This window comes from Candoia aspera, chromosome 3 (assembly GCF_035149785.1).
Source record: "Candoia aspera isolate rCanAsp1 chromosome 3, rCanAsp1.hap2, whole genome shotgun sequence".
NCBI lineage: Eukaryota > Metazoa > Chordata > Lepidosauria > Squamata > Boidae > Candoia > Candoia aspera.
The window spans coordinates 209,350,024-209,371,649 of record NC_086155.1 but is presented as its reverse complement, the minus strand read 5'-3'; the positions used below and the strand labels follow the sequence as shown (position 1 = coordinate 209,371,649).

The window sequence follows — 21,626 nt, the reverse complement described above, 5'->3', positions numbered from 1 at the left end:
CCGCGGCGCGGCGCCTTGTGGGAGAGCGGGGAGCTGTCTCGTCTCGTCTCCCCTGCAAGATGGCGGCGGTGGCGGCGGCGGCGGCGGCGGCGCGGAGCCTGGCGCGTTCCCGGGGGCGCTTGCTGGTCCCGGCCCTGCCCGGGGGCCCCCATCCGCGGGTATGGCGAGGCGGCCCGGGCGGCACGCGCGCTGGTACCCCCATTCGGGCCCGAGTCGCGCCCCACCGGCGGCCCCAAGGTCACCCCGCTTGGCCGCAGGCCCTCCTGCGCCGCGCGCCCCCTCCCCGCCGGCGCCCCGGGTCAGGCTGGCCCCTTGTGCGGCCCCGCTCCCTGGCCGTCGCTGGAGTCCGCGCCCACAGCGGGGCCCCGCGGGGTTTGGCTCGTAGCGCAGCCCGGCTGCAGTGCAGCGCCCCGAAGGACGTGGGGGGCGCCCGCGGCGGGAACGGCCCTCCGCCGGGAGGGAGGGAGGCGGGCCGGCGTCCTGGAGAGCCCAGCCGCTGCCCCGCGGCCGGCTGAATGAAGCCCGTTTGCTCGGCTCTGAGCAGGGTGCGCCATCGGGCGGCCGCTCCGGATGTACGCTGCGCGCTTAGCCGCAAGTTAACGGGAAGCGGGGTAGGAACGCTCTGAATAGCGACGAGGCGGGGCGGCCGCGCTTCGGTCCGTCCGCTGCAGGGGAGGGGGCACACGCAGCCGGCCAGTTTTGGCAGCCTCCGTTCTTTCAAGACAAGTGTGCCGCTGGGGATGGGAGACTGGAAATCAGGTCGAGAAACCCCCTCTCCTCCTCTCAGATGACAGTTTCTTGCAGCTGAGTGGATTGTTGCATGGTAGCCTTGCTGCCCCCAACTCTTCCAGTGGACCGTTCCCTGGTTAAGAATGTGGGGTAAACCAAACCCCCAAGTAGGCTGGAAGTGGCATTTTGAATATCTGTGGTTTGGGGCTAAGTCCAGTCTAATTTATATGTGCAGATAAATGCCTCTCAAGTGTTTCGATTGTTACCAATCTGGGAACTCTGTTTACGTGGGCGTATCTCGGTCGGTGCATTTATACAGAACAGTTAACTAGGATTCTTTGAAAGCGACTGACAGAAGAATCCTTCAAAGCAGTGGAATCAATCAAGAATGGGGACAAGCTGTTGTTGTTTCAGCTGTGTTTGGCAGATGGCCTTAGATGACCTCTTGCGTGTTTTGGAGAATCAGTACACCACTTCCCTCCCTCCACAATGTCTGTCAGCACTCAATTGTCTCTCCTTCCAGGCCAACATGGCATCTCTGACGGGTCTCTCCCGGAGCAAGAGGGTAGCCCTCACCACTCTGGGTGTCCTGACAGTCAGTGGGGCAGGCATGGCCTGGGCCCTTCACAACGCTGTGAATGCCTCTGAATTGGAGCTTCATCCACCCAGTTACCCTTGGAGCCACGGTGGCTTCCTGACTGCGTTGGATCACAGCAGGTATGTGGTGTCTCAGCCAGATACCCCAACAAAGTGCGCTGGAGGTCCTGGTTGAGAGTTTGTTTTGCCTCTTCTGAGTAGAAAGCAGCTGCCAGACCTTTTTTTTTTTTTCACATCCTGTCCGGTCCTGTCCCAGTAACGGTGGCCTGATGGCACTTAAGAAATGCTTTAGCTGCTTTCACTTTCCTGCTCCTTGCTGTTCTTTCACCCACGTTCTCTGTCTTCAGTCCAGACGGTCATTTCTGTGTTCCTATGGTACTCTGCTTTGCCCAGCTGCCTACCTCTTCTGGCACTGGGCACAGCACCAGGGCAATTCAGAGGAGTCCTGGTCTTTGGCCTGTTCAATTCCTGTGGCAGAGCCATTCCCAACTAGAGGAAGCCTGATGTGCTTTGGTTCCTGTGTTTGCTTGTCTGTTTCCTATTTTTAAGTTTCAATGGCTGGCTTGTTTTTATGTGCTGCCTTGCAAGGCTTGTGGCCTGAAAGAAACATTTGTGTCCACAGTGTCCGACGTGGCTATCAGGTGTACAAGCAGGTGTGCTCAGCTTGCCACACCATGGAGTACGTGTCCTTTCGCAATCTTGTAGGAGCTACGCACACCGAAGCAGAAGCCAAGGCCCTGGCTGAGGAGGTAAGCCAAGTTTAATGCGGCGGGATTGGAACTTGACCTCGGAAGAGATGAGCCTGGTCCAGCTGTCATTGGCCTTGTGTGGTTCACGCCTTCTGAGAGGCCGACAGAGCTGCTGGGCCGGTGGCTGTGTCACACTCCTGGGGCGCTCAGGTGGTGATGGGTGGAGGTGGACAAATAACCGCTTCTCCGCTTGGGAAGATGGAGGGTTCACACACCAGGCTGGCCTCTCACGCATTAGGTGGAGGTGCAGGATGGACCCAATGAAAACGGCGAGATGTTTATGCGGCCTGGCAAGCTTTTTGATCGCTTCCCCAACCCGTACCCCAACTCTGAAGCGGCGCGGGCAGCAAACAACGGGGCATTGCCTCCTGACCTCACCCTCATTCTCAAAGCCAGGTAATCCTGCCTGAGGTGGGGGTGGGCATGGCCTTGGCGGTTGCACATTGCCAGCTGGGCCTTCATTGCCCTTCTGTTTCAGGCATGGAGGTGAGAACTACGTCTTCTCCCTTCTCACTGGCTACTGTGACCCCCCTGCTGGTGTGACTATGCGAGAGGGGCTTTATTACAACCCTTACTTTCCTGGGCAAGCCATCGCCATGGCACCTCCAATCTACAATGATATTGTGGAATACGATGATGGTAAGCGGGCTGGGCGTGGCAGGATGCGTCTTCCTCACCTGGGGCTTTGCTGGGTTGGTGACCACCCGGTCTGCTCCCTTACAGGCACGCCTGCCACCATGTCACAAATTGCCAAAGATGTCTGCACCTTCCTACGATGGGCAGGGGAACCAGAATTCGATGACCGCAAGCGGATAGGCCTCAAGGTTTGTGTTCCTCTGCTGGGGCAGCTTAGGGCAGGACCCAGGTAGGTCCCTGATGTGCCAGGAGGACCCTGGAGGGGCTTCTGTTTCCCTGGCCACCTCCCAGTGGGGACAGAGTGCTCTGGGTGCTCTCCTGGCCTGCAGGGTGGTGCTTTGGGGGACTTACACGACATCTCTTCCTTCCTTCCTTCAGGTAGTGCTGATTGGAGCCATGATACTACCTTTCGTGTACTACCTGACAAAGCACAAGTTTTCAGTTACACTGAGCAGGAAAATGTTCTACCAGCGTCGCAACTGATCTCTGGATGAGGCAGACCCCTCCCAGATGCCAGAGCATCAGTAGCACTTCCTCCTCCATGCAGGTGGGATGGCTGCTTCTCCTGAGTGGCTGGCTGCTATTTAATGTTCCTCGCCGTTCATCTGGTCGCATTCAGAGCCTTGGGAAGAGGACCCTGGGATAAGGGGCGGCAGGCGCCCAATAAATGTGTTTCTTCAACCAGAAAGTGGTCGCTGTGTTGAAATGCAGAGTCCTCTCTGCCTGTGGATCGTCCTGGCTAAACTGTGGTCACTCCTGCTCCCTACCCCACCCCCCGCAATTCTTCCTGGTCCCTGAAAAGAATCACTGCCTTAAGGCTGATATATTTCTCTTTTATTGGGAAGGGTGCCTCCTCATGTGCAGCACGTACAGCTGGAGCCTCTCCTCTCTCTTTCTGGTTTTGCTCTCTTAAAGTTTAATAGTTGTGCCTTGGTTGCCCTGAAGGGTCAGTTAAAGCCTTTGGGGGGGTGCTTTGGAATCAAGTAATTCATGCAGGTGGTGGGAGAGACTAACCTGTTTTCTGGCTCTTCCCTTGCAAGCGGAGTCAGAAGGCATGCCACCCCTTGGTTTCTCCCTTTTGAGCTGGATGCTCAGCAGCAGGCCTTGGGCAGGCACTACAGCATCCACCAGAGCTGCAAAAGGTGGCCTGTTTTCACCCCCCGTGTGGTTAGAAGTCCAGAAAGGGGGGGGAAGTCAAGTAGGGAAACACAATGTACCCCCCCCCCCAAAGGCAGGCTTGAGCCTAGTGGCCAGGTGGAGCCCCATCCAGGGTTGTGCTGTTGAGACGGGGGCACAGGTCCTGTCTGCACACTTCCCTTTGGCAAACGCTCAGTGACAGTTCTGGCACAGTGGGTGGCATCTCTCTCCATCCACATTACAGCGGCAGCCCCCGTTGGTGTCACCAGGGCCCTGCAAGAAAGGGGTGGATGGTGTGTGGCGCTTTCGGCCTGGCAGGTGACCTCTTTCCAGCCCCTCTGCGATACCACAGCCCCCTGCTCCCTTCCTACCCCCTTCGCATTCTGCTGCTCTACCACCTCAGGATGCCGAGGCTCAGAGCTTTTCCAGAAGCCTGCTATCCTCCTGAGCCCAGGGCTGCAAAGGCAACTGGTGTCGCCAGCACCTGCCAACTTCAGGGCAGATGATCTGATGGACAGCCGAGAGCTGCTCCTGAGGAGTGCCTGGCTGAAAGAAGCCAGGCTGCATCAGGGCCCCCCGCCAGCGTTTGGGCAGGCAGACAGCAACCTTGTGGAGGTCTTCATGGAGCCAAAGCAAGAACTCAGCCGCCTGCTTTGTTCCTAACGTTTAACTCCTGATCCCTCTGGCCATCAAAGGGCTGTGAATGTTGCAGCCCTTCCCGGAGAGACTTTCCTGCAGACATGCCAGAGCCAGGGCAGCATCAGCCAGCCCAGACACTTTGAGTGTGAGCAGAGGAGGAACCCTGCAGGCTAAGGCACTCAGAGACCCTCTCAACAGCTGCCAGGGCGCTGCCTCCTGGGATGGTTCCCCGCCTTTCTGAGCTCACTAGCTCAAAGTATCAGACATGCTGGTCGGAAGGGAAAAGGGTTTCTTTCTCTTTAGTTCAAATTGGTTCACAACTGTCTTCGCACGCACTCCCAGCTTCTAAGAAATTGAAATGACCGATCACTGCAAGAGCTCCACTCAGCCAGAGCGAGGCAGGACAGTGGTGGGCTCCCTGGAGGACGTGACACCCAGCTGTCACCTGGCTTGGGACAATACATGGGAGAGCCCTCAGTGCAGGGAGGAGCCAGAGGTGGGGTGGAAGCAGGCCAGGCTCCCTGGGCATGGACTTCTTCAGCCTCCGCCGGCAGGCAGGATTTAAAAAGCCAGGCTGGCCCTCCTTGCCTTCTCCCCCCCATCCATTTCCTCCCTTCCTGCTTGGGATACATACCCCCGGCCCCCAGCGCGGCCCTTTGGTCACCCAGCAGATCTCGGTCTGGCAGACGGGGCATCGGATCCAGTCACAGCCGCCCTTCTTCTGCACCACGATGTGGCATGCAGGGCAATGCATGGCCTCTCCCAGCTGCACCAGCATCTGACAGGGACAAAGGGCATGGTCAGCTGCCCAGGAGACATGGGCTCTGCAAGCCAAAGGGAGGCTTGGATGCACAGAGCAGCCTTCTCTCTCTCCTTGACCTGCCTGCCACCTCATTGCCTCCCCTCAGCACCCTTCTCAGGGCTGCTTGGCCGCCTGCTTGGCCAAGGAGTTGGCCCAGCACCCCTCCCTCGAGGCAGGCAGGCTGGGCTGGGGGAGAAGTCCTCACCTTCAGCATGTTGTTGGTCTCCCGGGCAGCAGCGTCATTGTGAGCCTGAGACTGTAACTTGTCCTGGTACTGCTTGCAGTTCATGCCCTCGTGAATGGCCTGTGGGCAGGAGGCAGCTTCAGGCTCAGCCCTTCCACCCTGCAAGGGCCCTCCTGTGCAGGGGTCAGAAACCCTTTCCTCCCCAGTCCGGAACAGCAAGCAAAGGGCCACAGCGAGGTTCAGACGGGCTCCTCTGTCCAGGCACTGCTCCACTGGGAAGAGAGGGCTGGAACCTTTCTTGGTGCCAAGTTGCACTGAGTTGGGCCTGAGGCCCTAGGACCCAACCTTCCCTGGCAGAGGAGGAATGCAGAGAAAAATGGAAGGGCAATTTGTTTTTGGCTGCCAGTCTTACTGGAAGAAGCTAGCAAGCAGGCTGGCGGGTTGCTGAAGGAACTGAAAGGCAAAATGGGCGGAAACGGGCGTTCAGGGGTGTGCCTCTCCTGCCGACGTTTCCCACTTTGTCTTGCTCCCAAGCCAAGCAGTTAGGTGCAGCTGGGACAGGGCGGTCCGAAGTGTCGTCCTCACATGCCCACCTTGCAGATGAGGCAGTTCAGAGCCCAGCAGATGGGGCAGCGGAACTCGTTGACATCATCCTCGTAGATGCACCAACCCAGGCAGTCGGCAGTCCGGCAGTGGTAGCTGTTCTGGGCACGGCTCTCCGCCACAGCCAGCCGTCGCTCCAGGAAGCGCTCGTATTCCTCCCAGGCCACCAGCTGCAGAGAGGGAGGAGCTGTCTCAGAGCCCCTGCCTGGACGGGTGGGCGTGGGCTGCCACCTAAACCATTTTCATGGTGCAGAACAGAATCCGTCCGTTCTCCTGAGCCAGCCCGCGTGGGCCCGCTCAGACATCCCTTCTAGGACACGGCTCCCTAACAGCGTTTGAGTCCCCAAGCCTGCCGGACTCACCGCCCGGATCTCCCTATCCTGGAGGTGGCTGCTGCAAGCGTAGGCCTCATCCCGAAAGGGACACGCCACCTGGGGGTCCTGGCTGCAGTTGATCAGCTGGCGCAGGCAGGCCCTGCGGGGGAGGAGTGCAGTTCAGCCCATGGCTTGAGGTGGGCCCAGCCTGCCCTCTCCAAGGTGGCTCACCTGCAGAAGCTGTGGAGGCACTCCCTCAGCAGCACGCCGTTCCCAGGCTCCACCGTCAGGTAGCAGATCCGGCACTCCATCTCCTGCTGATTGGGCACCAGGGCCTCTTCCTCCAGCTGGCACAGCTGCTGGAAGTTTTGCAACCGTTCCTGCTCCAGGGCCTGTGGGAGGGAGGGGAGGGGAGGGAGGAAACGGTTTGGCAGCTGGCAGAAAAGGGGCCCACCCACAGGGGGCTCAGGGGTCCTTGGAATCCAGCCAGAGGCCTGCCCTGGTTGTCCTAAAAGCAGAGCACGTCGCAGTTAGAACTCAAGTGCTGCCAAAGGAACATCGGATGAAGGTGCGCCTTCTGGCATGGCTCGGTGTGGAGCACTCAGGAGTGTTTCTTGCCCAGTTACTTGAAGTGTCTGCTGGGCATCGCTCCCTGCTTCCCACTGCACTCTTGCAGGGCAGGCCAGTGTTACCCTTGCTGGAGTGCAGGATGATGGCCGTCCAGCTGAGAAGTGGGGATGCCTTTCTGGCCTTTGCAGCTAAGGCTGGTGGGACAACACTGGAGCCGCCACCCTCGGTGGCATTTTGGGCCTGGGTCACGGAGCCGCCTTACCCCACTCACCCCCCGGGCATTTTCTGCAGTGAGCACTGAACCACTGACCAGGCCATGCCTTTCTCTGCCTGTCTGGCTAAATACCCGTTGGATGCTAGGAGGCAGCAGGTTTTTCCAGCAAGGTTTTGCAACATAAATCACTGGTATTCAGGGCAGTCACAGTCCAGCCCAGCCTGGTGGCAGCTTTCCCTGCAAGAGTCTCTGCCCCTTGAGTAGGACCCTTCTCTGCAAGCGGTGGGGAAGCAAGTGGTCACAGGCTTTTCTGCAGCAGCCTCACACATGGAAGCTTCCATCCCACCTTGGAGAGAACTAGGAAGTCTCTTAGCTTTCCAGTGTGCATTAAAAATGCTGTATCGTTGTTCACCACAGCCCTTCATTATAATTTTAAAAGTTGCTTATTTATCAGTTAATTATTTTCTCACATTTCAAACCCAGTCACTCCCTGTAAAGCTAGCCCAAGGCAGTTTAAATCCAGACAGCAACAGTGAAATGAAAATGCTCAATAAAATGCATGTATCAGGATACCATAAAGTGAATCAGTAACATCAAAACAGGCAAGCGAATTCATAACTGCTTACTGGATATGTGAGACACACCCCAGTGAGCAGCCTTAAAGCAGAAGAGCCTCTGTCGGGGAAGGCTTGGGCACAGAAATGAGTTAGCCATGAAACCCTAAGCAACAGAACAGTCAGCACGGCACCGGTTAATGCATCCACCCGCTCCAATACAGAAACTGAAAACAACATTCCAGGGTCGTTGGACACCAGAGGAAAAGTAATTCAAAGGAACGCTAGAATGAATGCCCAGGGGCTTCCTGGCCAAAGGCAGAGGGACAGTCTGAAGAACCTTGCCAGCTTGGGGAAGAGGAGAGTGGTCCTCCCCTGCAGTGGGCAGGTTGTAGGTGAGGGGCCTTCAAGGAGTCAGTCCCAAGCCCCTAAATGGGAACAGCCGGCATGGCCAGCGCAGGATGTCCAGCTGCCTGGCCATTGGTGTTTGGGCGCCCCTACGCCACACAACCCATCCCCAAAGTCAGCCCCAGATAGAGCTTGGGGCGTGAGTCAAGCAAGGGTCCCCCAGGTGCATCCCAGCCTGCATTCCACATGCAGCCCCTTGACCATGAGAGTCTAGGAGGATTCCCAACCCGTGCACTTGCTCTCTTAAGGGAAGGGTCACTCTAGCCAAGGCCAGCAGCCACCACTAAGGGTCATGTCATAGTCATCCTTCTGACCCCCGCACAGAGCCCTTTTTATGATATTGGAGATGCCTTCCGGCATCCAAAACCTCAGCAGGAAAGGTCCTTGGAACAAAATCAACTCTTTTCTGAAGGGCTGGGAAAGATTCTTTGCGGCACAGATGGGGTGCAGGGCACCAGCAGGTTGACCACGACTTCAACAGACAACCCTCTTTCCCGTTGAAATAAATTGGGAGTAACAGAACAGAGGCTATGTGAGAAGACTCTCTGCTCCATTTCTGGCAGGGAGAGCAGAAGTCAAGGGTCAGAATGGGCTCAAAGGGCTTTAACACCCTGTAGCAGCAGTTGTTGTTGTTGAACGCTGTGGGCTGCACAGTAATTACAGCATTTGCCAGGTCGAACAAGCCAGTCCTGGTGTGGACATTACTGATCCAAGTGGACAGGTGACCTAATTCTGTGGCTGTGCTCATACAACATACGTGATGTATGGTTTGCCCAGCACACAAATCCATCAGCCAGGGCTTGCTGGTGAAAGTTGGGTTCGGACAACAGATTAACAAGCAAAATGTATCTTGACTCAGTATGAAGTTAACTAGGATGAACTTCTTCCAGAGCGAGCAACTGCTTGCATTTGACTCTCCCTGCTGTTGAGCCATCTGTTCAGATTGTTTTATATACTGCTGCTATAGGCTTTCAATCTAAAAAAAAAAAGTATTTTCCTGTGGAATACCTCTATGTAAAAAAGGCAATAGGATAATTTGTATTTTAAGCCACAGGAACGAAGTGCTTCCTACCAGTATCAGCTGTGCCCTCCTCCTGGGCCTCTGACAGACCAGTATCATTCAGAAAGGCCCAACCTGCACAGCTATAGAGGATCAACATTCCTCCTCCTTGCATTTTGCCACCCAAGGCCAGGGTTGGTCTATTCAGAAATGGCATTCAGGCAGCGTTGATGCTCCTGAACACCTTTGCCAAGAGACACAGGCCACCCCCATTCCTCTCGGCTTCAATCACTCAAAAGAAGCTGGGGCTCTGCTGGGTTTTCAGCCAACTGCAAGGCTTTGAATGCAGTTATCCATTCAGATTTGCAGTGGCACAGACAGCTGCATACAAGGATGGTCAGCATTGCTCCCACCCAAGGGAACTGCCCTTGCCCTCCCCAGGAGTTCCAACCATCCATCAAAGAACCTAACTTGTTTGTAGAACCCAGAATTAATGTGCTAATTCAGCCACTAAAGCTGTGAAACATAGATTACATCCTAGCCTGTTAACCCAGGCAACTGCAGCACTGGACTGGCACATTAGATTAGCGCATGCACAAAGTAAGCAGAGAAGTGGGTTTTTGTATTGTTTTTGGTGGAAAATGTCATCACTGTGGGCAAAGAAAACCACAGATCCATTTTTTGGAAGTTGTTCGGGAGGAAGGAGGCTCTCCACGCCCCCCTTTCCTCAGATGTTATGTCATAATCATAATTATAATCAATTAAATTTATATGCTGCCCAACTCCCAGCAACTCTGGGAGGTTTTATTTACGCAGAATGGGCAGGGATTCCTTCCCCCCCCCCATACAGACTTAACGAACGTGGCACCCACCAGAGGAAGCCTTGCTTTGATTCAAGAGCTGTGGTTGTGTGCCCAGGGACTCCCAAGATTCTCCCTGGGGGATCCACCCTCTCTCCCACCACCGCATTGTCTCTTTCAAGCACCCTTCTGCTTGAAATACAGGTGCAGAGGGAGCTCCCTCTGGGATGTCAGCACTGGAGCTTAGCCTCCAAAGCGAGCCACACGATCCCCTTGGGAGATGCCAGCTGGAAGGGCATGGTGGCCTTTCAAGCTGCCAGTGGGGAGCGGGGGGATTCCTCACTGAATCAGATGTGGCCCCTCACAGAGGGGCCTCTTTCCCAGACATTTTCCAGAGTGAATTTCCCAAGAGAGACTTCCCACCACTTGCAGCAAAAGGGGGATCTCCCCCTCCCTGGTCAGTCAAGAAGGCAACGCAGATCCGCTGGAGTGGGCCACCTGGCCCAAAGGCGTCTTTTAATGGAACAAGTTCTCCAATTCATTTCAAAACTTCAAATATACAAATGCAAGATGCAGACATAAACCCATCTCAGAACGGTACCTGAAGCCATATTTAGCGAAGGGAGAAGAGGCCTCTTGTCCCCTAGAACTCAGCCCTCTCCTGATGCTCATCAGCAGGCAGGACAGCCTCAGCCACTCTAAGGAAAGGTCCCCCGGTCCTGGGGCTTCCCAGGCTGGGACATGCTCAGCAGTGCCTGGCCCCAACAGGCCAAAGGCTCCTGGCTGATCAATCTCCTGCCAAGAAAGCTGGGGAAGGGGCAATGTTCTAACTTTACCAGGTGCCATCACCACAGAGCTACTGGAAGAATTCAACAGGGCGCCTGTTTCCAGCATCCCTGGAATAGTTGCCCGCTTCAAGCCAGACACTGCCTAACACCCAGGCCGTTCCTCAGCTCAGGGTTCCTTCTGCCAGTGGCCTCCAGTGCCGAGACCGGCCCGGTCAAAGCTCCCCTGCCCAGCAGCTACACAAGGCGGTTAGGGAGGGCGGCAGGGAGAACATTCATCCAAGGCCTCAGTCCCCACCAGCAGCCAAAACAGCCCTTGTACCCGAACAACCTTTGCCAGTCCGGCCTCGTCCACCCTCCGGGCCACGCCAAGAAGGAAGAAGAGGGCCCGCACCCATGCAGGGACCCCGGCCAAAAGGTAAGGCAGGCGAAGAGCTGAAGGCAGCAAGCCTGTGCCCACACCCCAGCTTGGCAAGGCTCCCCCTCCCCACGGACCCATCCTGGGCTGCCTTTAGGAGAGGCCTGCGCCCACCACCGAGCCTTCTCTGCCAAAGGGCAGCAAGCGCAGCAGCTTACAGCAGATCTGCTGCCTCCACGGGAGTTGCCCCTCCCCAGGACTGAACCGTGTTGGCAGCCTGGCTCAGGGAAGATGCTGCCAGCAGAGGCAGGTCCCAGAAGGGATTCCGAACCAGGATCCCCTCCAGGCATCCCTCCCTTTTACGGTCAGCTCCTCTGCCAGGAAGATGGCCCTTCTGATCTCTGCCCCAGAGAATCCTTTGGGAGGGGACCGTACGGAGGAGAGGCCAGTCCCAGTCCTCCCACCTCCTTTGCTTGCAACTCATCCCCCCGGCGGGCTCCCAGTCCCAACAGGGGACAGCAACCCTAGGCTGAATCTTTGGGGAAGTGAAAGGAGGCCTGAGGCCCAAGGCTTAGCCTCCCTCCTCAGTGCCCTTGCACATTTCTCTTCTCCCCCCCCCTCAAAGGAAGGCTCTGCTGCCCGCCTCAGTCAGGGCAAGGCCACGTTGCACCAGAGGAGCTGGGCAGGGCTCTGAGCGCAGCTACGAGAACTCCGAGGAGAGGTGGATGAAGTCGTCCAGGGGCCCAAGGCTGTGGGCATAGGGCACGGCTGGACGGTCTTCTCTCCTTCCCTTTTCCTGCCACAAGAGAAAAGAGAAAGAGGAGGAGGGAGTCATCAGGGGCCTAGGAACAGCTACCCCCACTGTCGCACATCACCCCCTCCCCACCACAAGCCTGGTCGGGAGCCACTATCACCCCGGAAGCCTCAAGGATGTGGAAATGCCTTTCCTGAGCCCCAGGCAAATTCTTCCAGGGAATAGGATGCCACATAGCAACAAAAAAAAAAAACAAAAAACAAAGTACAAGGCTTTTACACAAAATGTAATAAAAACTGAAAATGTCACTTTTATAAAAGCAATAGGAAATACTGAAAAACAACTATATACGATATTTCTAATTTTAAACAGAAAGCTTTAACGATACGTAACACTCGTCTACGCATATCCTTACGAGTCAGACAGAAAGTTCTGAGTTCTGCACAATCCCACTGAAGGAGATCGCTACCTGAACCCGGCTGGCTCATAAAGATTCATGGTGGACCTTACAGTTCCTCTTCCCCACATCCAGGGCCCTCACGTCCCCTGCCTTCTGTCCCATGGCCACCTGGGATGCCACACATCTTACTGAGCCCGTCAAATTGGGCAGCCGTGCCCACGCCTGGCTGACATCCCAGCCTGATGTCTGCCATTGTGTTCTGTGTGGGACTACCCTTGAAAAGGGCCCAGAAGACCCTTTCAATAGAAATGTGAAAAATGAATGAACGAATGATGGCTCTAGATCAGGATGCTTGCACAGAAAGGCCGGCACTGGTTACCAGTTGCTCCCCAGACCCAATTTAAAGGGCTGAGGCTGATTTTGCCAAGCCCTGAATGGCAGAGGTCCTGCCTCTCCCACCAAGAAACTTCCAGATGTTAAAATCTGCAGGGAAGGCCCTTCCAAGGAGGCCTCTATGGCCAGAGACCCTTTTTTCCTTGCGCCACAGGAGAGGGTCACTTCCTGCATCACTCCCAGGCTTGGAAAACCCTCCCTCTGGGGCTGTGATTGGTGCCTGCTCTTTCAGTATCAGGGAAATGTGTAAAGGCACCTCTCTTTTACCAGGCTTTTAACTGTTAGAGGACTGGAGTCCTTAAATAAGTTTTAAATCTGTATTTTAAATTTTTAAAATTCTACATTTGTTTTTTAATGCCTTGGGTAACTAAAAATCCAATTTCTTTCTTGTGCAAGATGCAGAGAAGGCCCTGCCAGAGCCTGCAAAATTCATCTTCTCTCTCAACAGGCCTAAAAGAATCTCCCACAAAGAATCTCTCCCTATAATTTCTTCTATTTCTGCCCTGCTGAGTCCTTATTATTCAAGTCAAGCTACCAAACAACAATGCAATAAAATATACCGTCTAAAAGCTCCACAGTTAAAAACACAGCCTTGGGTTTGCAGATCCGCAGCCTCTTCCAGGCTGAGCGGGAGCTGGTTCAGCAGGATGTGGCTTAACGGGGTGGGGGACACAGCCCAGACAAAGACGGCCAGTGCTAACAGTGAGGCAAAATGCTTCCAGCAACAGGAGCAGCCCCCTGCCCACCCCATGACAAACTGCCTACCTTCTGGTACTGCAAGATCCCCTCCTTCTCCTGCTGCATCCGCCACAGCTCCAGCTCATCCGGCCTGTAGCTAACGGGAACCACATAGCCAGCTGGGCGGTCAGTGCTGCACATCTCACAGCCAGGGCGGGTGGGCTTGTTGATGAACGTGCAGGTAGGGCATGGCCAGCCAGCCTGGGTCAAGGGAGAGAGCGAGACCTGCCTCAGTGCCTCCTGCCTCCATTTAGTGCCAGGCAGGGACATGACGAGCTGACACTGCATGAGGCTGCACCATGGGGAGGGAACGAGTGAGTGGAGGACTTTGTGATGGGGGCCAGAACAGCTGCAGGACTGCAGGCAGAGGGGAACCGATGCATACCTGGCATTCACCAGCAGCAGCACATACCTGCACAGGAGAGGGGGGGCCAGCAGCTGTGGTTGTGGGGGCTTGAGCACGACATGGAAGAGTTTTGCTGAGATGCACAGAGTCCAGGAGGTGAGTGTTCTCCCCAGCATCCATCTTCTTGTTGAGATCTTTCCCACCTGTGGGCAGAAAAGTATTGGGGACCAGCATGGCCACCTTCCAGGGAGGAAGGAGAGGCCAGCAGCTGGAATGTGAACTTCCTCCTAAGCCACCTGGGCGTGGGACGAGTTTTCCCCAGCTCACCTTTCTTCAGCAAAGGATTGGTGCTGCCTTTGTGCCTGGTGTCAGAGCTGCTGCCAGGGAGCGATGAGGGGGGAGGCTGAAGCACCACCCAGTCCTTGTCCTCCTTGTAACGCTGCTCAGAGAGGTTGGCTCCCTTGGCTGAGAGGAGGTAGAGGAAGGCCGTATCGCCATCCTTCCGGATGCCATAGGACCCCACCGTTCGATCGTCCACACATAGGCACTGCCCGATAATCCAGCGCTGGACACTGGGGTGGAATCCATAATCCTGAAACACCTGGTGGGCAAAACGGGTGGGTGTATGAGGGCCACGCAGGGTCAGTGCCGGTGCAGGCCTTCCAAGCACTCTTTGCTAGACTGTCAACCAAGCAGTGCCCCACAAAGTGGGCCCAACACCCACCCCCCCCGGCGCTCGAGAGGCTGTCCCAGGCTTGGCAAGCCGAGTACCTGCTGCCTGAGGGTGGCGATTGTGGTGTGTGTTTGGACCCGGGCGGTGATGCTGGCAGAACAGGAGGCATCTTCCACTTGCACCTTCATGCTAAGAGAAAGGAGAGCCGCTGGTTAAGGGGCACGTTCTGCAACATGATGCTCAGGGGCCAGATCAGGGTCCCCCCCCCTTCGGCCTCACCTGATCTGGCTTGCAGGGTAGCAGGATTCCTTCAGCAGGATGCGCAGGGCAGTGTGCTGCTGCGCAAGCAGGGAGGCACACCGCATGGCCTCCTCCTCATCCCCAAGCTCAATGGCTGCAGAAAGGTGGAGTGCCAAGTCTTCTGAGGAAGCAAGGAGGAGAAGACTGCCGTTACTATCGCTTACTTACTGTATTCCTTGCTGGTACCTGCCACAACTCGCACTGTAGAAAACAAATGTTAAACATCCCTGGTAAGTTTAAAAAAATTGTGACAGGGAAATAAGAACAAAACAAAAATTAAACAAAAGATAGGCCCAAACAGGATCCGACCCTCTCCGGAATGGCAGCATCTTCAACCCTTTCCTGAAGGCACTCAGACCAGCCTGAACTCTTCAGAATGACCATTCTGCAGGACGGCTGCTGCCTTCTTGCTCCAGCTCCCCTTATGCCACCCTTAGGCTTGGGCACTACCAGTCAGTTTTCCCTTGATGATCTAATAGGTTGGGCCAATTCAGATGGGAGTCAGGTGCCAAGCCACAAAGGCATGGCTGGCTGGGGAATTCTGGGAGTTGAAGTCTGGACATCTTCAAGTTGCCACGGTTGAGAAACACTGCACAAGGAGCTTGACAGGTCAAAAACACAGCTTTAAATTGCACCTGGATGCTAAATAGCAGCCAGCGCAGGGCCTGAAGTATATGTGCAATATATTCCCAATGACGGAAACCAGCGAGCTCATGGCTTGCTGCGCTCTGGACTAACTGCAGCATCCAAGCAATCTTTAAGGGCAGCTTCGGGTAAAGCGCATTGCAGTACTCTAAACAGGGGCATGAGTTACGCAGCCAGGTCCTCTTTTGCCAGGAAAGGTCACAACAGGTGCTCCGCCTAAAAGTGGGCAGAGGCCCCTCTAGCCATGGTTTCCACCTGCTGTACCAGCAGGAGCTGTGCATTCGAAGAGCAACCAGTTCCTTCAGGACAGTTCGTGACCGTCCAGAGATATCACCAGTGTCAGTGGAGAGCCTTGATGGACAAGCAGTACCTCCATCTTATCAGGGCTCAGCTTCAGCCTGTTCTACTTCATCCGGACCCTGACAGCCTCCAGGCGCCCAACAGGCCAGAGTCCGGTGTCATCAGCTTACCGATGATACTGTGCCCCAAACTGTGAGATGACCTAACGCAGGAGCTTCATGTAGATGTTAAAAGGTAGGTGGGAGAGGGCTGACCCCCGTGGAACCCCCTCAACAGAGGGACCACCAGAGCCACCTCTCCTCCTCCACCGCAGCTGAGGGAGACCACGCGCTGGAGGAGGAGCGGGACCTCTGCAAAACAGTGAGCGCAACCAGCGCCATCCCAGTCTCCTACCTGAGCTCCACCTGAAAAGGGTTCAGGTAAATAACACAATTTAAATAAAGTTTATTGTTCTGTTTGTTCTGTTTTTAGGTATTGTGCCTGTTTTTAATCTGTATGCGCCTAGTCAGGGGTGAGTCGGCACTACAGGAGGAGAGCCATGTTAGTCTATGGTAGCCAAAAATCAGAAGGAATCTGGTAGCCACTCTGTGCATCTGATGAAGTGAGCCGCAGCTCATGAGTTTTAATCAAATTTTAAAGATTTTTTTTTAAAATTGCTAGTCAGAAAACGTGCCTTCTGAGTGTGGAGTTGGGTGGCCTTATAAATCTAAGCAATAAACAAATGACTTCGTTTAGGGTGCTCCATATTTAACCCACCATCAGTGACTCAGCCAGATTATCTCAAAAGGCCACTGGTCTTAGTTTACCTAAGACCAGTGGACCCGGGGAGGATCTCATCAGGAGGGAGGGTGTCACAGCCTCGTTCAGAGCTGCTGGGAACCCCCCCCCCCAGTAATGAGGCACTGCTAACCTCCTGGATCCAGACAGCCACCCTCTCCTCAGCCTGCAGAGCCAGGACGGGCACGGGTCAACCTCACAGGTGTCAGAGGATCATCTAGGCAGCGCTCTTGCCTCCTGAGAGTCCACGCTCCAGAAAGAGTTCCGGGCGATACAGCCAGGGCATCCCCTCAGTCTCCCCAAAGACTCCACCCAGGAGCAGTCAAGATTCTGGCAAATTTGAGCTGTGACTCAGTCACAGCGACCACACAAAAAAATCTTGCTACTGACTTTTCTCCAAGTCGTTCTAATGCAGCCGCTGGATGACAGCCCACGAATGCCATAGAGCGGGGAGGAGTAAAGGCCTTCACCTCCATTATGGCCACAGTGCAGGCCTGAACACGGCCACAAATCTGTACTGGCCAGAGTCAGGCTTCATCCTGCGCCAGCGGCACTCTAAGCGTTGCTCCTGCTGCTTCGCTTCCCGGAATTCCTCAGTAAACCAAGGGACCTGCTAGGATCAGCCAGCAGAGAGAGACTGCGGGGGGGGGGGGGATCTCATTCGGCAGTCAGCTTTGGCTTGTTGCCAATGGATCACCAAGCGTTGGGCAGAGGTGCCCACTAGATCATTGTGGAATTCCATAACCGCCCTTTGGAAACCAGGTGGATCTATTAGGCAGAGCTCGGGGGCGGGGGGAGTTAATCTAACCTGGCTCAGGCCATGATCTGATCACAGCAAAGGGGTGATAGAAATCTTATTTTATTTATTTTATTTTATTTATCCAATTTTGCCACCACCCATCTCCCCCAAGCGGGGACTCTGGGCGGTTAGGGTCCAGATCTGTGTGGGTTTCCAGATCACATAACACCTCTGAGGCAAACATGAAATCTAACGCATACCTACCTACATATACGGGCCCAGAGATTACCCTGAGACAAGCCCACAGTTGCCATGGAAGCCATTAGCTCCTGGGCCTTATCAGATCGTGCCCCGGCACAGAAGCTGAAGTCCCCAATCTCCTCCACTAGCCCAGGGATGCATACTGCTTCCTATGCCACAGCATCGCAAAGAGCTTTAGAAAGATTAAAAAGGTCAGGGAAAGAACCACTGTTCTTCCAATATCCTTACTAGGGAACCTGGACAAAAAGATGAGACTGCAAAAGGCGCCCAAAATGTGCCACGGTAGGCAGCTTCTGAACTGTAAAAACACTGAAAGTCCTGAACAAAACCGCCTCCCAAATTCTCCTCCCCCTATCAGTCAGACAGACATTATCAACCGAGCTGGTGGGTTCCCAGAGACCTTTTGTGCTTAGTGAGCTGATAATGATAATCCAGAATTTATCTAATTTTGTGTTGACCAATTTCACTATTGTTATTTATATTGTGACTCCTGTTATACCCTGTGGTAATCTTCCACTACATACATACATACTCTTTACCCACAGCCTAAGTTTAAGGCAATCAGTGGAATTCACAATACTCTATCAAAACCAGACTCTGCCCATGGCCACCTATCTTGAGAAACTGCCTTTTCAGAAACTTTTCTTGAAACAAGTAGTATACCAAAACAATCCATACAGAATCTGTCAAAATAACTTGCATTTTTAGTAACTGTGCATCATAAAACTCCCCCATTTTCCACTAAGAAATAGTGTCATGTGGTGTAGTCGGAAGAGGACCAGAGTAGAATTTACAACAGAGACAAATCTGATTTATTAACTAGTTTCTATCGATCTCTCACCAGTGCTAATACGTACATGCTCTGTACTGGAACATCTTGGCCAACCACATAGCTGGGCTACAAGGCAGATATGTTAATTACCAGCACCTTGAACTGCACAATGAAACAAGGAGGCAACCAACGAAGCTGCCACAGCATTTGACTTGTATGAAAGTGTTAGGGCATTCCTACAAGAATCTGGGCAACCACATTTTGGACCAACTGAAGTTTCTGGGTTGTCTTCAAGTGCAGTCCAACGTAGAGCTGGTTAAGCTAATCCGGTTGATAGACGGTGAGGGGGTGAGTGACTGTAACCAGTGCCAGGAACAGCCATAAGTAGTGAACCAGTTAAAGCTGGCCAAAGGCTCTCCTAACCACAGCTTCCACGTACTGATCCAGCAGGAGCTGTCACTCCTGGAGAACCTCCAGATCATGCACAGTTCTTTCTTGAGCAAATGCTGGAATTGTTACAGAATTATTTTCTGGATTAACAACCAGAATACATTTCAGGATTAACCACTCTAGATTAAGTCTTAACCTGTTTCTTCCCACTGAGACTTTACAGACTTCTACTGTATCTTCCATTCAGTCTGGAAATCATCTGCATATTGACAATACTGAACCCCAAACTGTCAAATAACCTCTTCCACTGGCTTCACAAATTAAATAAAATGGGGCAGATAATCAACATGCCCATCCCCCATGCACAGCAACTGGAACTGCCCACTGAAGGAGGAGAGGAACTATTGCAAAGCAGTGCCACTGATCCCCAACCCTTGCAGATGACCAGAAAAGTTAAAGATACTGAGATCTGCCAAGGGACCTAGCAGGACAAGTACTGCTGAGTAAAGAAACAGGACATATTTTCTCTGCTTCCACAATTTGGCATTACTGCACATGTAACATATTTTCTGAAAATATTTTAATTTAACTATCCCAAACAGCCTGCCAGTCTATAAAAGATAATTAGTAATCAGTTTGTTGTTGCCAGATTGTGGTTAGAAGTCACCATGCTAACCATGCACTAACCTTTCTTTGCAACCTCCAAAGAAAGAGAGGCCACTGCAGCCAAAGGCTGGGGAGGGGGCCGTCCAGTGAGCCCATTGGTTCCTTCTGCAGCTGGAAAGAGAAAAATGATTGGAGAAACTCCAGCTTTTTGGTGAGAGAGCAGTCAGCCTCCGGCAACTGGCACAGACAGCTCCAAATCCTGCAGAGAAAAAAACTAAAGGAGATAATTCAAATAAAGGGCAGATTTCTCCTTAAAGAAATCAGTCAGATGGAGAGTGTTTCTTGGCACAACACTTTTGAAGGTGTTTCCCACAGAAGACACCTTGAAAACCCAACACTAAGATAACCACAACTGCCTGGCTCTACTGGCAGAATTCTGCTTGAAATTCTGCCTTAAAGAAATTTAAAACCAAAAATCTCAGATATTAGCGTAGACTTGTTCCACGAAGAGTGCGGAACAGCAGACAATAAACCTTCTTAAGTGGGAGCACCTATTTGATCTGAACACAGAACTTCCTTTAATGGCAGCAAATCCCTTCTACGCAAATAGAGCCCCTTATTTTCTTCTGTGTCTATTCTGAAAGTTAATTTACTTTCACCAATCGAGTACTGCTACAGCACAAGTTACGGTGCAGCTGCGGCTGCTCAGGTTGAGCTTGAGCCACCTTGATGCTGGAGAGAAACGCCATCTTGCCTGGGGTGTGAGGAGAGATAACCAATCCTAGGGGTGGTTAGCACGTTGAATATGCTCCCATGAATTAAATTAAGAACTTTTTAACATCTCTATCTTGGATTGTATGTTTTCACTTAAGAATATTGTTTTTATTGTATTTCAATCTTTATTTATTCTAGTTTTATTGTAAACCACCCAGAGACGCTCTTCTGAGTGAGATGGGTGGTGACTAAGTTTGAAATATAAAGAAATATATAAATATCAATGGAGAAGGTCACGCTATGCCAGCCTGCGGTGCCTGCCTGGCGCAGGGCTGTGGCTTTGCTGTAATACCTCCCAAAGCAGCTGACCTTTGTGCACTTCCCAGAGGGAGCTGCTAACCACCGTCCACCACTTCTGGGCCTCTTGCTCATCCTCGAAATGGAAGACCACGGGGTCGTCCGGCCGAGCCAAGACCTTCAGCTCGTGGCAGGTGTTGGTCTTCACTTCATAGGAAATCTCCTTGAGGCTGTACTCCACGAGGCTCTGGGGGAGAAAAGCGTCACTGCGACCACCCCAGCCGAGCCGCGAACGTGCCCCGTCGCCGCGGGGCTCGGAGCGACCTCCTCCGGCGCTTCCCGACGCCGCACCTTTCTCTGCAGGGGAGGCAGAGCCGCCCGGGGAAGGCGCAGGGACAGGCGCGGCTCCTCCGAGGTGGCACCGCAGGGACGCGCCGCCTCCCTCCCTCCCTCCCTGGCCAGGCGCGGGAGAGGCCCGGCGGCCCTCCTCTCCTCCTCCTCACCGGCTCGGGTCCCGAGTCTGGGCCGCCCCGCAGGCCGAGGCGGAAGCGGTCGGGGCCGGGAGCCGCGCTCAGCTGGAGCCGAAGCAGGCGCTGCGTGTCCCGGCCGCCTGGCGCGGCGACAGCGGGCGAGGACGGCGGCGGCCGCGGCACCCACGCCCGCGCCGAGGCCAGCACAACCAGCCCGGCCGCGGAGGCCGAGCCCGGCACTGCCGCCATCGCGCCGCCGGAACCGGAAGCCCCTCGAGCCCCCTCCCCGGAAGCGCCGCCACCGCCTCTTCCGGCAGCCGCCCAGGGGCACGACGGGAACCGTAGTCGCGCGCCTCTGCCCGCGGAGACTCGGAGCTCCTGCGGCCTTTCGCGCGGCCGTTCGCCCGGGGGCTTCTGGGAATCGCCCTCCCTCCCTCCCTCCCTCCCTCCCTCTCTCTCGGGAACCCGCGCGGCCGGCGACAGCCTTCTAGAGGCCCGGACGCAGCCTGGGCGGCCTCGAAGGCTTCGCTCGGCACTGGGCCTTTGCGGGGCCGGGCCTGACGGGTGCCGCTCCCGCTGCCTTGCAAGGCGGTCGTCTGAGTCCCGGGAAGGGCCGAGCCTTCCCACGAGCGCGGAGGCGCCCGACAGTCGCGGGGCTCCGCAGGGCCACCCGGAAGTCGGTAGGAAGAGAACGAAAAGGTGGCCTCGCCCTGCCCCCCCCCCCGGCCCTTGTGGGGAGCCTTGAGGCTGGCGAAGGTGACGCCCCGGCTCTCCGCTCGGAAGGAGGGGGCGCGTCTCCACGGCCTCCGTACGGGCGCGGCTGTCCCTCTGGGCCGTCCAGTCAGGGCCGACTGCCAGAGAGCGCGCGGATCGGTCTTCCCCACGACGATCTAAGCCTAACCCGGGCCTTCAGGCCTCCCGTCGGTGCCCCCCTCGCTGCTGGGCGTCCTCCTCCTCCCTTCCCCTCCCGGC

The 21,626-nt window shown here is 54.8% G+C and overlaps 2 protein-coding genes across 4 annotated transcripts; one reads left to right on the top strand and one right to left on the bottom strand.

The window, feature by feature from the left end:
* The first annotated feature begins 36 nt into the window (after nucleotides 1-36).
* Nucleotides 37-3,399, top strand: LOC134494551 (cytochrome c1, heme protein, mitochondrial). Its single transcript, XM_063299802.1, has 7 exons — nucleotides 37-158; nucleotides 1,253-1,446; nucleotides 1,949-2,075; nucleotides 2,314-2,471; nucleotides 2,554-2,714; nucleotides 2,799-2,899; nucleotides 3,090-3,399. Exons 1-7 carry the CDS (start codon nucleotides 60-62, stop codon nucleotides 3,192-3,194), a joined length of 945 nt encoding a protein of 314 aa, XP_063155872.1. The 5' UTR covers nucleotides 37-59; the 3' UTR covers nucleotides 3,195-3,399.
* Nucleotides 3,400-3,546: 147 nt separating this feature from the next.
* SHARPIN (SHANK associated RH domain interactor) lies at nucleotides 3,547-21,546 on the bottom strand. Of its 3 annotated transcripts, none has more exons than XM_063299799.1 (14): nucleotides 20,688-21,546; nucleotides 20,257-20,431; nucleotides 19,255-19,344; nucleotides 14,663-14,804; nucleotides 14,482-14,572; nucleotides 14,038-14,311; nucleotides 13,777-13,913; nucleotides 13,392-13,565; nucleotides 6,622-6,782; nucleotides 6,439-6,550; nucleotides 6,067-6,246; nucleotides 5,495-5,593; nucleotides 5,122-5,265; nucleotides 3,547-4,121 (listed from the first exon to the last, which is right to left on the bottom strand). In XM_063299799.1, exons 1-14 carry the CDS (start codon nucleotides 20,901-20,903, stop codon nucleotides 4,041-4,043), a joined length of 2,076 nt encoding a protein of 691 aa, XP_063155869.1. In that variant the 5' UTR covers nucleotides 20,904-21,546; the 3' UTR covers nucleotides 3,547-4,040. The 3 variants fall into 3 exon arrangements, with proteins under 3 accessions (XP_063155869.1, XP_063155870.1, XP_063155871.1); XM_063299800.1 differs by having other exon boundaries at nucleotides 14,663-14,801; XM_063299801.1 differs by having other exon boundaries at nucleotides 19,255-19,338.
* Between the last annotated feature and the right edge of the window lie 80 nt (nucleotides 21,547-21,626).